This window comes from Geotrypetes seraphini, chromosome 1 (genome assembly GCF_902459505.1).
Source record: "Geotrypetes seraphini chromosome 1, aGeoSer1.1, whole genome shotgun sequence".
Classification (NCBI taxonomy): domain Eukaryota; kingdom Metazoa; phylum Chordata; class Amphibia; order Gymnophiona; family Dermophiidae; genus Geotrypetes; species Geotrypetes seraphini.
Genome location: NC_047084.1, coordinates 501,241,088 through 501,253,887, shown reverse-complemented (window position 1 = coordinate 501,253,887; position 12,800 = coordinate 501,241,088). Strand labels below are relative to the sequence as shown.

Sequence of the window (12,800 nt, the reverse complement as noted above, 5' to 3'; positions counted from 1 at the left end):
TATGAAATATCTTTTACAGTTCATATACTGATTTATTAGAGCAAGAGGGAGGGGAGGGGGTTTTTCTCTTATGAGGTCTGGTTACTTCACCTTTATCCAAAGGACTTGTTTTGCTTCACCTGTATCACACCAGGTCTTCTTCTTCTTCATCTCATCCTCTTTTCCCTCTCATTCCTTGGGCGAAGGCCCACATGTGTCCTCTCTAGCATGCGTTACTCGCCTTTTAGTCTCCACAAACAATCTCATTACAGAAGTCTTTACCAGCGTGGATAACAACTGCAGTGAAAAAGGCGATAAGTGACAAGAAAACATCGTTCAAAAAATGGAAAAAGGACCAAACAAAGGACAACCAAATGGAACACAAAGAACACCAAAGGAAGTGTCACCGTGTGGTTAAAAAAGCTAAAAGGGAATATGAGGAGAGACTGGCGGGGGAAGCAACAAACTTCAAATCGTTCTTCAGATATGTGAAGGGGAAGCAACCGGCAAGGGAAGAAGTGGGGCCATTGGATGATGGAGACAAAAAAGGAGTGGTAAAAGAGGAAAAAGAGATAGCAGACAGGTTAAATAAGTTCTTCACGTCAGTCTTCACGAGGGAGGATACATCCAATATTCCGGAACCGGAGGACATCGTAAATGGGGATCGGGATGAAAAGCTGGTCCAACTAGAGGTAAGCCAAGAGGATGTCCTCAGGCAGATAGACAGACTAAAGAGCGACAAATCGCCAGGTCCGGACGGCATTCACCCAAGGGTACTCAAGGAACTAAGGAACGTAATAGCAGAGCCACTTCGCCGAATATGTAACCTATCCTTAAAGACTGGAGAGATCCCGGAGGATTGGAAAATTGCAAATGTCACACCCATCTTCAAGAAGGGTTCAAGGGGGGACCCAGGGAACTACAGGCCGGTGAGCTTGACCTCGGTCCCGGGAAAAATGATGGAAGCACTGATTAAGGACAGTATCTGTGAACACATAGAAAACAATGGACAGCTAAAGTCGAGCCAGCACGGCTTCTGCAAGGGTAGGTCATGCCTCACAAACTTATTGTACTTCTTTGAGGGAGTAAATAGACAGGTGGATAGGGGGGAATCCATTGACATCATTTACCTTGACTTTCAGAAAGCCTTTGACAAGGTACCGCATGAAAGATTGCTTAAAAAACTGTGGAGACACGGGGTGCAAGGGGAGGTCCACCGATGGATCAAAAACTGGCTGGCAGACAGGAAACAGAGGGTTGGAGTGAAGGGCCATTACTCAGACTGGCATGGGGTCACGAGCGGAGTTCCGCAGGGGTCGGTGCTGGGACCGCTCCTGTTCAATATATTTATTAATGACCTGGAGGCGGGAACAAATTGCGAAGTTATTAAATTTGCGGATGACACCAAACTCTACCGCAGGGTTGAAACCATGGAAGACTGCGAAGATCTGCAAAGGGACCTAACGACGCTAGAAGAATGGGCCAAAAAATGGCAAATGAACTTTAATGTAGGGAAATGCAAGGTCATGCATGTAGGGAAAAAGAACCCGATGTTCAGCTACAAAATGGGAGGATCACTGCTAGGGGTAAGTAACCTTGAAAGAGACCTGGGAGTGATGGTGGACACGTCTTTAAAGGCGTCGGCACAGTGCGCCACAGCCTCAAGAAAAGCAAACAAAATGTTGGGTATCATTAAGAAGGGTATCACGACCAGGACAAAGGAGGTCATCCTGCCACTGTATCGTGCAATGGTGCGACCGCATCTGGAGTACTGTGTCCAATATTGGTCGCCATACCTCAAAAAGGACATGGCGGTACTTGAGGGAGTCCAGAGAAGAGCAACTAAACTGATAAGAGGTATGGAAAACCTCTCATATACTGACAGACTGAAAAAGCTGGGGCTGTTCTCCCTGGAAAAGCGGAGACTTAGAGGAGACATGATAGAAACCTTCAAGATCCTGAAGGGTATAGAAAAAGTAGACAGGGACAGATTTTTCAGATTACGGGGAACCACAAGTACAAGGGGGCACTCGGAAAAATTAAAAGGAGACAGGTTTAAAACAAATGCCAGAAAGTTCTTTTTCACCCAGAGGGTGGTGGACACATGGAACGCGCTCCCGGAGGCTGTGATAGGCCGGAGCACGTTACAAGGCTTCAAAGAAGGTTTGGATAGGTTCCTAGAGGATAAAGGAATTGAAGGGTACAGATAAGAGTAGCGGTAGGTTATAGGGATAGTCTGGGACCATTGCTCAGGCAATGGGCCTGATGGGCCGCCGCGGGAGCGGACCGCTGGGCGAGATGGACCTCTGGTCTGCCTCAGCGGAGGCAACTTCTTATGTTCTTATGGATGCTGGAGGCCCAAGCCAGCATGGATTGATAGTTAGCCCTCAGTCTCTTGCCAAAGGCATGCCCCTTCAGAAAGCATTGTAGGTGGTCTTAATAACAGATGCCAGTCTCCTCAGCTGGGGGACTCTTTGCAACTGTTGATTGATTCAGGGGTGGTGGTCGAACAACTGGTTTGAACTCTGAGCCGTTCGGCTAGCTCTAGTGAAACTACAGAAGACTGGAGGGCCAAGCAGTCCAGGTCTTCTCAGACAATGCTATAGCAGTGGCTTATGTCAATTGCCAGGGGGGGGGGCACCAAGCCTATCTGGAGGCCCGTTTGCTGTTCACCTTGGCGGAACGTCATCTTCTGGTGCTCTCGGCAGAACACTTAATGGAAGTGCAGACAGTCTTTGGATCTAGGCGAGTGGACGCTGTCGGAAATGGTGATCCAAGCCATTGTTTGTCTGTCACTGGGATCGGCCACCCTCATGGCTAAGGCAAAGAAAAAGGCAGACAGATTCTTCAGTCAAAAATACAAACCCGAAAGCACAGGTCTGGATGCTTTGGTCCAGCCTTGGCTGGAGAGCGTCCTTTTGGACATCTTTCCCCTGTGGTCCATGATTGGCTGAATCCTTCAAAGGATTGGAAGTCATTGAGGAAAGGTGATTCTCATAGCTCTGAACTGGCCACGTAGACCGTGATACATGGATCTGGTCTGTCTTTGGATGGGGCTCAGGTTACAGGTGCATCCAGATCTTCTTTCCCAGGATCCAGTGTGCCTAGACGATCCAGATCACTTTGCTCTTACGGCTTGGCTCTTGAATGCAAAGCGTTAAAGGGGTATTCAGGAGTGGTCATTACCACTCTCCTCAAGTCTAAGAATCTGACAGCGGTCTGTACCTATGCGATGGCATGACAGATTTTCCAGCAGTGGTGTGTCCAGGAAAAGGTGGAGCCATTTTCAGCTCCGGTTTCTATGGTGTTGGATTTCCTCCATGCCAGCCTTTTCAAGGGTCTTGTGGTGGCTTCCCTTCAGGTCCAAGTTGCCAGGCTCTGTTGTTTCAGAGCTCAAGATTGCAAATCTATTCTGGCTTCTCATCTGGATATAGCCAGCTTTTGAAGAGTACACTACGCATCAGACCTCCAGTCAAAGCTTCATTCCCTTCTTGGGATCTTAACATGGTTCTGTGGGGTCTCAAGTTACATTTGAGCAGTTGAAGAAAGAGTCACTGATGGATTTGGCTTTCAAGACCAGTTTTTCTGGTGGCTGTGGCCTCGGTGAGACGAGTCTCATAACTCCAGGCTCTTTCTTGTAGGGAGCATTTCCTTAAAATCTCTAACACTGGAGTCTCTTTACGCACCATTCTTTCCTTCCTGCCGAAAGTGGTTTTGGCATTTCTTGTCAGTCAGGAAGTTCGATTGCCAGTGTTCCAATCCACAGGTTCAAGAAACAGGACCGGATTTTAAGGAAGTTGGAGGTGAGAAGAGTACTTCTTCAATATCTGGAGTCATCAACGAGTTTGGTCTCTGTGACCATCTGACTAATGCAGCTAAGCGAGGCATGTCAGCTTCCAAGGCCACAATTTCCACATGGATTTGAAGGGCCATTTCATCAGCAAACATTATGGGAAACAGTCCCCTATATCCATGAAGGCACATTCAACCAGAAGTTTGTTGTGGGCAGAAGTTAGGGCAGTCTTTTTAGCGAAGATTTGTAGGGTGGCTACTTAGTCCACTCTACATACCTTTGCTAAGTTTTATAGAATGGATGTGGTGGCAAGGGAGGACTCTGCCTTTGGGGCCTCAATGCTACATTCCAATGCAGTCATCCCACTCTAGATTCCTGGGACTGCTTCTGTACGTCCCACTTGTCCAGAATGACACACCTGGAAAAACAGATTAGTTTCTTATCTTTTCCAGTAGATAAATTCTGGACTCCCTTCCTGTCTTTTCTTTCCTGCACCTGCCTGCTGTCTGATTAAGAATATTCTTCTCCAAGTCTGTTATTTGGAGGCCAGTCAGCACTTTGGGCCACGAAGAGTAATTTATTATTGGTATGTTTGGGGATATTATTTGAGCTCATTTGATGCTTCTGCTGGCAGGTTTGTTGCTCTGTTGATTGTTCATAGTTCTTATGTTACTTGATTTGAGCAGAACAGACTTCTTGTTTGGGGAAGTTTTCCCATATCCCTACTTCATCTGATTTTGGAGAGAGCTCTTGCTTGCTTGGGGACTTACTGTAGATGGCAGTAGAGTTCTCAGTGAATTAGGAAACATAGAAACATAGAAAGATGACGGCAGAAAAGGGCTACAGCCCATCAAGTCTGCCCACTCTTCTGTCCCACCCCATCAAGTCTGAGTGCTAATGACCCAGTTCCTTAGCTCGACCCCCGTAGGGATCCCACGTGGATGTCCCATTTATTTTTAAAGTCGAGTACACTGGTGGCCTTGACCACTTGCACCGGAAGTTTGTTCCAGTGATCTACTACCCTTTCTGTAAAGAAATACTTCCTGGTGTCACCATTAAATTTCCCTCCTCTGAGTTTGAACGGGTGCCCCCTTGTGACCGAGGGTCCCTTGGGGAAGAATATATCGCTTTCCGCCTCGACACGACCTGTGATGTACTCAAACGTCTCAATCATGTCTCCCCTTTCTCTACGCTCCTCAAGAGTGTAGAGATGCAGTTTGTCCAGTCTTTCCTCGTATGGGAGACTCTTGAGTCCGGAGACCATTCTAGTGGCCATTCGTTGGACTGACTCAGCTCGAAGCACGTCTTTTTGGTAGTGTGGTCTCGAAAATTGCACACAGTATTCCAGGTGAGGTCTCACCATGGTTCTGTAGAGCGGCATTATGACTTCAGGTTGACGGCTGATGAAGCCTCTATTGATACATCCCAACATTTGCCTTGCCTTGGATGAGGCCTGCTCCACTTGTTTGGCAGCCTTCATGTCTGAACTGACGATCACACCCAAGTCCTGTTCTTCTGAAGTCCTAGCTAGTGTTTCTCCATTCAAGGTGTAAGTTTTGCATGGATTTCCGCAGCTGAGATGCATGACCTTACATTTCTTAGCGTTGAAGCCCAGCTGCCATGTCGAGGACCAGTTTTCCAACGTGATCAGATCCTGCGTCATACTATCCTTAAGATTGTTTTCACTTACTATATTACACAGTTTGGCGTCGTCGGCGAACAGTGTTACTTTACCCTGAAGCCCTTGGGTCAAGTCTCTTATGAATATGTTGAAAAGAGATGGTCCCAGGACTGAGCCCTGCGGCACTCCGCTAGTTACCTCCGATGTCTCAGAGAGGGTGCCGTTGACCACCACCCTCTGAAGTCTTCCACTCAGCCAATCATTGACCCATGCAGTTAGCTTCTCGCCTAGACCCATCGACTTCATCTTGTTTAATAGTCTGCGGTGCGGGACACTGTCAAACGCTTTGCTGAAATCCAAGTACACTATGTCCAGAGACTCTCCCAGGTCCAGCTTTCCCGTCACCCAATCGAAGAAGCTGATAAGATTGGATTGGCATGACCTACCCCTAGTGAATCCATGTTGACGGGGATCCCTTAGGTCTCCCTCATCCAAAATCGTGTCTAATTTTCCTTTAAGTAGAGTTTCCATGAGTTTACACACAATTGATGTGAGACTCACTGGTCGGTAGTTCGCAGTCTCTGCTCTGCATCTCTTTTTGTGCAGAGGAACGACGTTAGCTGTTTTCCAGTCCAGGGGGACTCTCCCCGTACTTAGGGAGAGATTGAAGAGCATGGCTAACGGTTTCGCTAGAACATCGCATAGCTCTCTGAGCACTCGTGGGTGTAAATTGTCCGGCCCCATGGCCTTGTTCACCTTGAGTCTTGACAGTTCTCTGTAAACATCAGCAGTTGTGAACTCAAAATTCTGAAATGGATCTTCCATGCTTTGCTTTGTTTCCAACCGAGGCCCGTTCCCTGGTGCCTCGCAGGTAAAGACAGAGCAGAAGTAATCATTCAGCAGTTTAGCTTTATCTGAATCTGTTTCCACATAACTCCCGTCTGGCGTTCTAAGGCGTACTATCCCATTTGTGTTCTTCTTCCTGTCGCTAATGTACCTGAAGAAGGATTTGTCCCCTTTCTTAATATTCTTCGCTAGAGTTTCTTCCATTCGAAGTTTGGCCTCCCTGACTGCTGTTTTGACCGCTGCGGACTTTGTCTTGTATTCAATGTTCGCTTCTTTCTCCCCGGTGCGCTTGTATGAGAGAAATGCTCTTTTCTTCTCCTTGACGCGGTATGAGACCTCATCAGTGAACCATTTGGGTCTCTTGTTTCTTTGTTGTTTATTTACCGATTTAATGTAGCGAACAGTTGCCTCCTGAACGGTCGATTTCAAGGTTGACCACATAGCTTCCACATTATCGGTTACTTCTTGAACCTGTAGTGTCTGATGAACGAAATCTCCCATGCGTTCGAAGTCAGCGCCCCGGAAATTGAGTACCCTTGTTCTTGTTTGAGATCTAGGGAAGCCTTTCCTAAGGTTAAACCATACCATGTTATGGTCGCTGGTGGCTAGCGTTTCTCCCACCGAGACCTCCGAGACACTTTCCCCATTCGTAAGTACTAGGTCCAGGATGGCCTGGGCCCTTGTAGGCTCTAGCACCATTTGTTTGAGCTGTACTCCCTTCATAGACGCTAATATCCTCCTGCTGTCACAATTTGTCGCTGAGAGTGTGTTCCAGTCTACATCAGGCATATTGAAGTCTCCTAATAGAACAACATCCCCCCGCAAGGTGATGTTCTCAATATCTTCAATTAATTCCGCGTCTTTGTCCTCCGATTGTCTAGGAGGTCTGTATACCACACCGAGGTACAGGCATTTTTCTCCGCCTCTGGCCAGGTTTACCCAGATGGATTCCCCGGTATACTTAACATCCGTGATCCTGGTTGTCTTGATGTGCTCTTTGACGTAAAGTGCTACCCCTCCTCCTAGCTTACCCTCTCTGTCTTTGCGAAGCAGGTTGTATCCTGGTATAGTCATATCCCACCCATGAGAGTTTGTGATATAGAAAATATCTGGAGTGAATTCCTTCTGCAGAGGCTTGCAGCCATGGGGAAATAACCCGCATGTCCAGAATGATAAACCTATATTCTAGAAAAAAATATTAGCAAGGTAAGAACCTAATCTCTTGGAGCACCGTTTATAGAATAGCACTTAGAGCACATTTGTTTGGTGTCATAATGTAGAATTTACCCTATAGCATATGTGTTGTAGATTTTTCTCTCCATGCCCTCCTTCTAAAGCTGACAGATTTGATTTTGTATATTTGTGTTGCATAACTTTTATCTAATATAAAAACATAAGAGCATAAGAATAGCCGTACAGGGTCAGATCAAAGGTCCATATAGCCCAGTATCCTGCTTCTATCAGTGGCCAATCTAGGTCACAAGTGCCTAGCAGAATCTCAAGAGTATTAAGTTTCCATGTTTCCAATCCCAGGGATACGTAGTGACTTTCCCTATGTCTACATTAATAGCAGTTTATGGATTTTTTTTCCTCCAAGAATTTTTTTAACCTAGATACGCTAACTATTGTCACTTCCTTCCAGTAATTTATCCTGTGTGTAGCCATTATTTCAGATGTAGCCCATGAATCTAAGTCAGACACAGCAAAATGTTTACATTTAATCCATATAATAGCATACTTTTTTTCTCATTCTTAAATTTACAGATTAACATTATGCAGAGTGAAACTGTCCAAGATGTGGTGCTCCTGGATCCTCGTTGGCTCTGTTCTAATGTACTTGGAAGACTTCTGTCTGTGGAGAGCCCCAAAGCCATACATCACTACCGGGGTCGCTATACAATGGAGGATATCCAGCGACTGGTTCCAGACAGTGACGTAGAAGAGCTGGTACAGATTTTGGATGCTATGGACATCTGTGCCCGAGATCTTAGCAATGGGATGATGGTGGATATTCCTGCCTTGATCAAAACGGACAACCTGCATAGGTCTTGGACAGATGAAGAGGAAGAAGTGATGATCTATGGAGGTGTCAGGATTGTTCCAGTTGAGCACCTTGCCCCATTCCCCTGTGGCATATTCCACAAAGTCCAAGTGAACCTTTGTAGGTGGATCCATCAGCAGAATGGCGAGAGCGATGCGGACATCCGCCTATGGGTAAATGGATCTAAAATTGCAAACCGTGGAACTGAGGTGTTAGTGTTGCTGGTCAACCATGGTCAGGGTATTGAGGTCCAAGTTCGAGGACTGGAGACCGAGAAATTTAAGTGCTGTTTATTACTCGATTCTGTCTGTAGCATCATTGATAATTTATTGGCCACAACTTTGCCAGGGCTTCTAACTGTGAAACATTACCTCAGCCCTCAGCAGCTGAGGGAACATCATGAACCAGTAATGGTATATCAGCCTAGAGACTTCTTCCGTGCACAAGCTCAAAGGGAAACCTCACTGACAAACACCATGGCTGGATACAAAGAGAGTTTCAGCAGCATCCTCTGTTTTGGGTGCCTGGATATCTATTCCCAAGGAAGCTTAGGAATGGATGTTCATGTCTTAGAACTTAATCTCCTGACAAGAAGGAAATTAAGTCGCTTGTTGGACCCCCCTGACCCTATGGGCAAGGATTGGTGCCTTCTTGCTATGAACCTGGGTCTTCCTGATCTTGTTGCAAAATATAATTCAAACGGTGATGCTCAGAAGGATTTTCTTCTAAGTCCGATCAGTGTGCTGCTGCAGGAATGGGGCTCGTCCCCAGATAGCACAGTTGTACTTTTAATGTCTAAACTTAGGGAGCTTGGGCGCCGAGATGCAGCAGATTTCATACTGAGAGGCTTGTCTGTCTTTAGAGTAAATTTGGATGCTAATCTCCAGGAGGCATACGCGTCAAGCTGCAATAGTGGAACATCCTATAATTCTATTAGTTCCGTGGTGTCTCGGTGAGCGCAACATTCCATGTGGACAGATCTCATCTTTTATGCCACTTAAAGACCTTAAAAAATGTTAAACAAAAAAACAACCAAATACAGTTTATATAAAAGTGACACATGAATACTCGTGCATTAATTTATAAAACTTCTGAAAGCAAAGGGTTTTCCACCTACAGCCACGCTCTGGTTTTATCTGAAGAATCTTTCTACGTTTAACTGTAAAATGTTGCTTTTCTTATTTTTAGGCTGTTGAAAGGCTGGCATACTTTCTTCATTTTTCAAAACTGTTTCTCATATATGAAATGTGCTGCTTAATACTGCCATTGGAATACTGCTTCTGAAATAATGTATTACACATATAGCATTTTCAATAACTTTGGTTCGTCTCAAAAGGGAAATGCATCTCAGTCTCAATTGTTTCTTACACAGTCACGTTTTCACCTTATCCTTTTAGTTTAACTTATATTTTGTAGTTGGTGAGGGAAGTAGAAACAATACCATCTTGAGAGAATTTAATGCTATGTTTATACATATATTTTAAATGGAAACAGTGTGAGTGCCTTTGTTAAAAAGAGCTTTGTTTGAGTACCTTGAGGCTATTCCAGCAGTTCTCACACAAGAAAGCTACCTCTGTCACAGTCTGCATGCTTATACATTGCAAACAGTATGGACATCGTGTCCCTTTGCTCTTTTGATACATTCACTTAAAGGAACTGTTTCCTAAAAATGTCTTATTATTTGAATTGGATTTTTGGTGAGGGGCCACGGTGTGTTATTTTTCCGTTGTTTTTGTTCTTGTTAAATTAGGCTGGATTTCATTTTGAGGGGGTAGTTCTGTTGTGTCAGGGTGGGGCAGGGGGCATTCTGGTGCTAATTTGGTCCCTTCTTATGATGCAGTGAAACTAGGAGGGTATTGTTTCATCATTCCTTCCTGTCACTGACAGAGTAGAAGTATTTATGACATAATATTTCAGCTTTTCCCTTTTTCATGTTTTCTTTTGAAGAGAATTATTTTTTTATTCTCGATTGTTTGAACTTTTTCCATCTCTATCCCTGCTCCAAATCAGTGCTGTCACCCTTCCCTTCCGCCACTGTCTCCAGCATGGGGTTAAGTGGCCAAAGTGTATCCCAACAGCTGGAGGTTTTTTGAAAACTTAAGCAGCCTTTCTCCATGTCCATTTCATTCTTCTTGTGGGTTTGTTTGATTTAATATTTGCAGCTCAGAGCCACAAGGTAAGAATGCTTTGAGATCCTAATACAAAAAAGGGATGAAAAGAAGAAATTATAACTTTGTACTCTCCCCCCCCCCCCCCCCAGTATATTCAAAGCTATGTATTGGAACTCTTATGCTGTTGCATTTGAACTGTAACATAAAATTCCTTTTAACTGTAAAGCATGTTTATTGCTTGCTTGTCATCTCAGGTACAAGTTCTTGCAATTGCAGAGCAAAACAAGAAGAAAATGTGAAATTAAAATATGACTTAATGACTATCGCTTGTTTTCTGCAGAGCAGATGGCATTTCATGTTTTAAAGTCAGCATTGAGGGAAATTTTCTCTTACATAGAAGTATAGTATAATAAAATGGAAGCAAAGTTTCTTACATTGATTTTTTTAAATGTGATTATAATTTGCTATGAGGAACAATGTCTCGTTTGTGTGTATGTGTGTGTATACACATGTATATACCTGGTAATTAAAGATCTTATTTCCAAAGCCCGCTAACTCCAGTGCAACTGATATGGACTTAGCATGTTTTGGAAATAAGCCCTTCTTAATCTTTAAATTGTAAGTCTTAACTTTTTTTTTTTTTTTGTCTTTTTTAAAGAAATAAATAAGTTGCCCTGGTTGCACTGTGTTGGCGTTTTATTTGAAAAGTCATTGCTAAGGGGGTCACCTCAAGCTGCACCTGAAGTTGTATTTTCATTTTCCAATTTATTTGAAAACCTGTGATTCCCCATAGATACGAAAACAGTTTATAATTAAGATATTCAGACACTAAAGACATTTAGGTCCAGATTCTCTAAACAATGCCGTTTTGTTGTTTTTTTTAGGTGCCCAAGCTCAATGAAAAACACCATTTAAATTACATTTTTCACCTACCAGTGCCTGAATTGTGCCTCCATGGGTGCTTTAAACTAAACTAAACTAAATCTTGGGTTTATATACCGCACCATCTCCACATTTGTAGAGCTCGGCACGGTTTACAAGAATTGTAATGAGAAAGGAACTCCAAGGGAGGGATGGGTGAAGATCAGAGGGGGAGAATGTTAGCGGGCTGGGATATCAGAAGAAGAGGGAGTGTTAGGTTTCTGAGAAAAGCCAGGTTTTCAGATGTTTACGGAAGGGTTCGAGGGCATTCAGGTTCAGGCTTTATGACACCTAATACCACTGTAGGCATGGCTAATGCCAGAAGTGGCGTTAGGCACCATAAAGCACTTATGGAAGTGCAATTCACAGCAAAGGTAGGCGCCCGGGGATAAAGGCCTAGAAAACCCAGGCCTATATTTCCGGTGCCTACCTTTGCCAGAGGCGCGATTCTGTAGCCAGCACCGTCACTTGATTGACACATGATTGGCAGCCACTTTTAAGGCGGCCGCCGACAGTAGCGCCGGAGAGAGAATCCGGGCCTTATTTCTTACATGGGGGAGTTTTAGTCTTTTGAGTACTTTATTTTTAAAAAGTTGCTGTTTATACTTTCACTGTGCAAATGTTAAAAACAATATTCTATTTACAATTTGAGCTTTGTTTCTTGCTTTAAAAACAGTAGCCCTGGCAGAATGAACATCAAGAAGGGATGCGAAGGGTTCAGTGGCACTGGGTGCTTCATTGAGGGGGATATAAACTAAATGGCGTGGAGGCCTAATGGTTAGTGCAGTGGCTTGAGAACCTGGGGAACTGGGTTCAATTCCCACTGCAGCTTCTTGTGATTCTGGGCAAGTCACTTTAACCATACATTGCCCCAGATACAAAACAAGTACCAGTATGTAATATGTAAATCACTTTGATTGTAATCACAGAAAGGCCATATATCAAATCCCATCCCCTAAATTGTTAAATGATGTGTAGGATCAGGGACTTCATTGCTGCTTGCTTGTCAAAGCAGTGGAGAGGATTTACATGAGGAGAGATACTTCCTACTGTTTAGCACAGGAGACCAAACTTCTGTAGCTAGGATGGCAACCTCTAGCACAAAGCAGTAATACATTCTAGTGTGTGATGGCTTTCTGGTATATTTAACCCATCAGTAGCTTTCAGACTTGGCCTTCAGCTTTGTGTGGCCTTAAGTAGCCACTGTGTTCAAGTGAACTTGGCAGGGCTGGCTCTTTCATTAAGCAATCTAGAAAGTCACTTAGATCACCTAGAAAGTTACCTAGTTCATTGAGAATGCAAAAAAAAAAAAAAAAAAAAAAATTTGATCACGTCACTCCACTCTTAATAAAAGCTCACCTAGATCATTGAAAGTCACCTAGATCATTGAGCATGCAAAAAAAATTTGATCATGTCACTCCACTCTTAATAAAAGCTCACCTAGATCATTGAAAGTCACCTAGAAATCTAGAAAGTCACATTGAGCAT

General features: G+C 44.1%; 1 protein-coding gene across 1 annotated transcript in view; it reads left to right on the top strand.

Moving 5' to 3' along the window:
- DAPK1 (death associated protein kinase 1) overlaps positions 1-10,542 on the top strand; it is a 312,064-nt gene extending 301,522 nt beyond the window's left edge. Inside the window, exon 27 of the mRNA XM_033927667.1 lies at positions 8,004-10,542. Coding sequence (XP_033783558.1) covers positions 8,004-9,236 — 1,233 coding nt within the window. The 3' untranslated portion in view covers positions 9,237-10,542. The remainder of the gene's footprint in view (positions 1-8,003) is intronic.
- Positions 10,543-12,800: the final 2,258 nt, after the last annotated feature.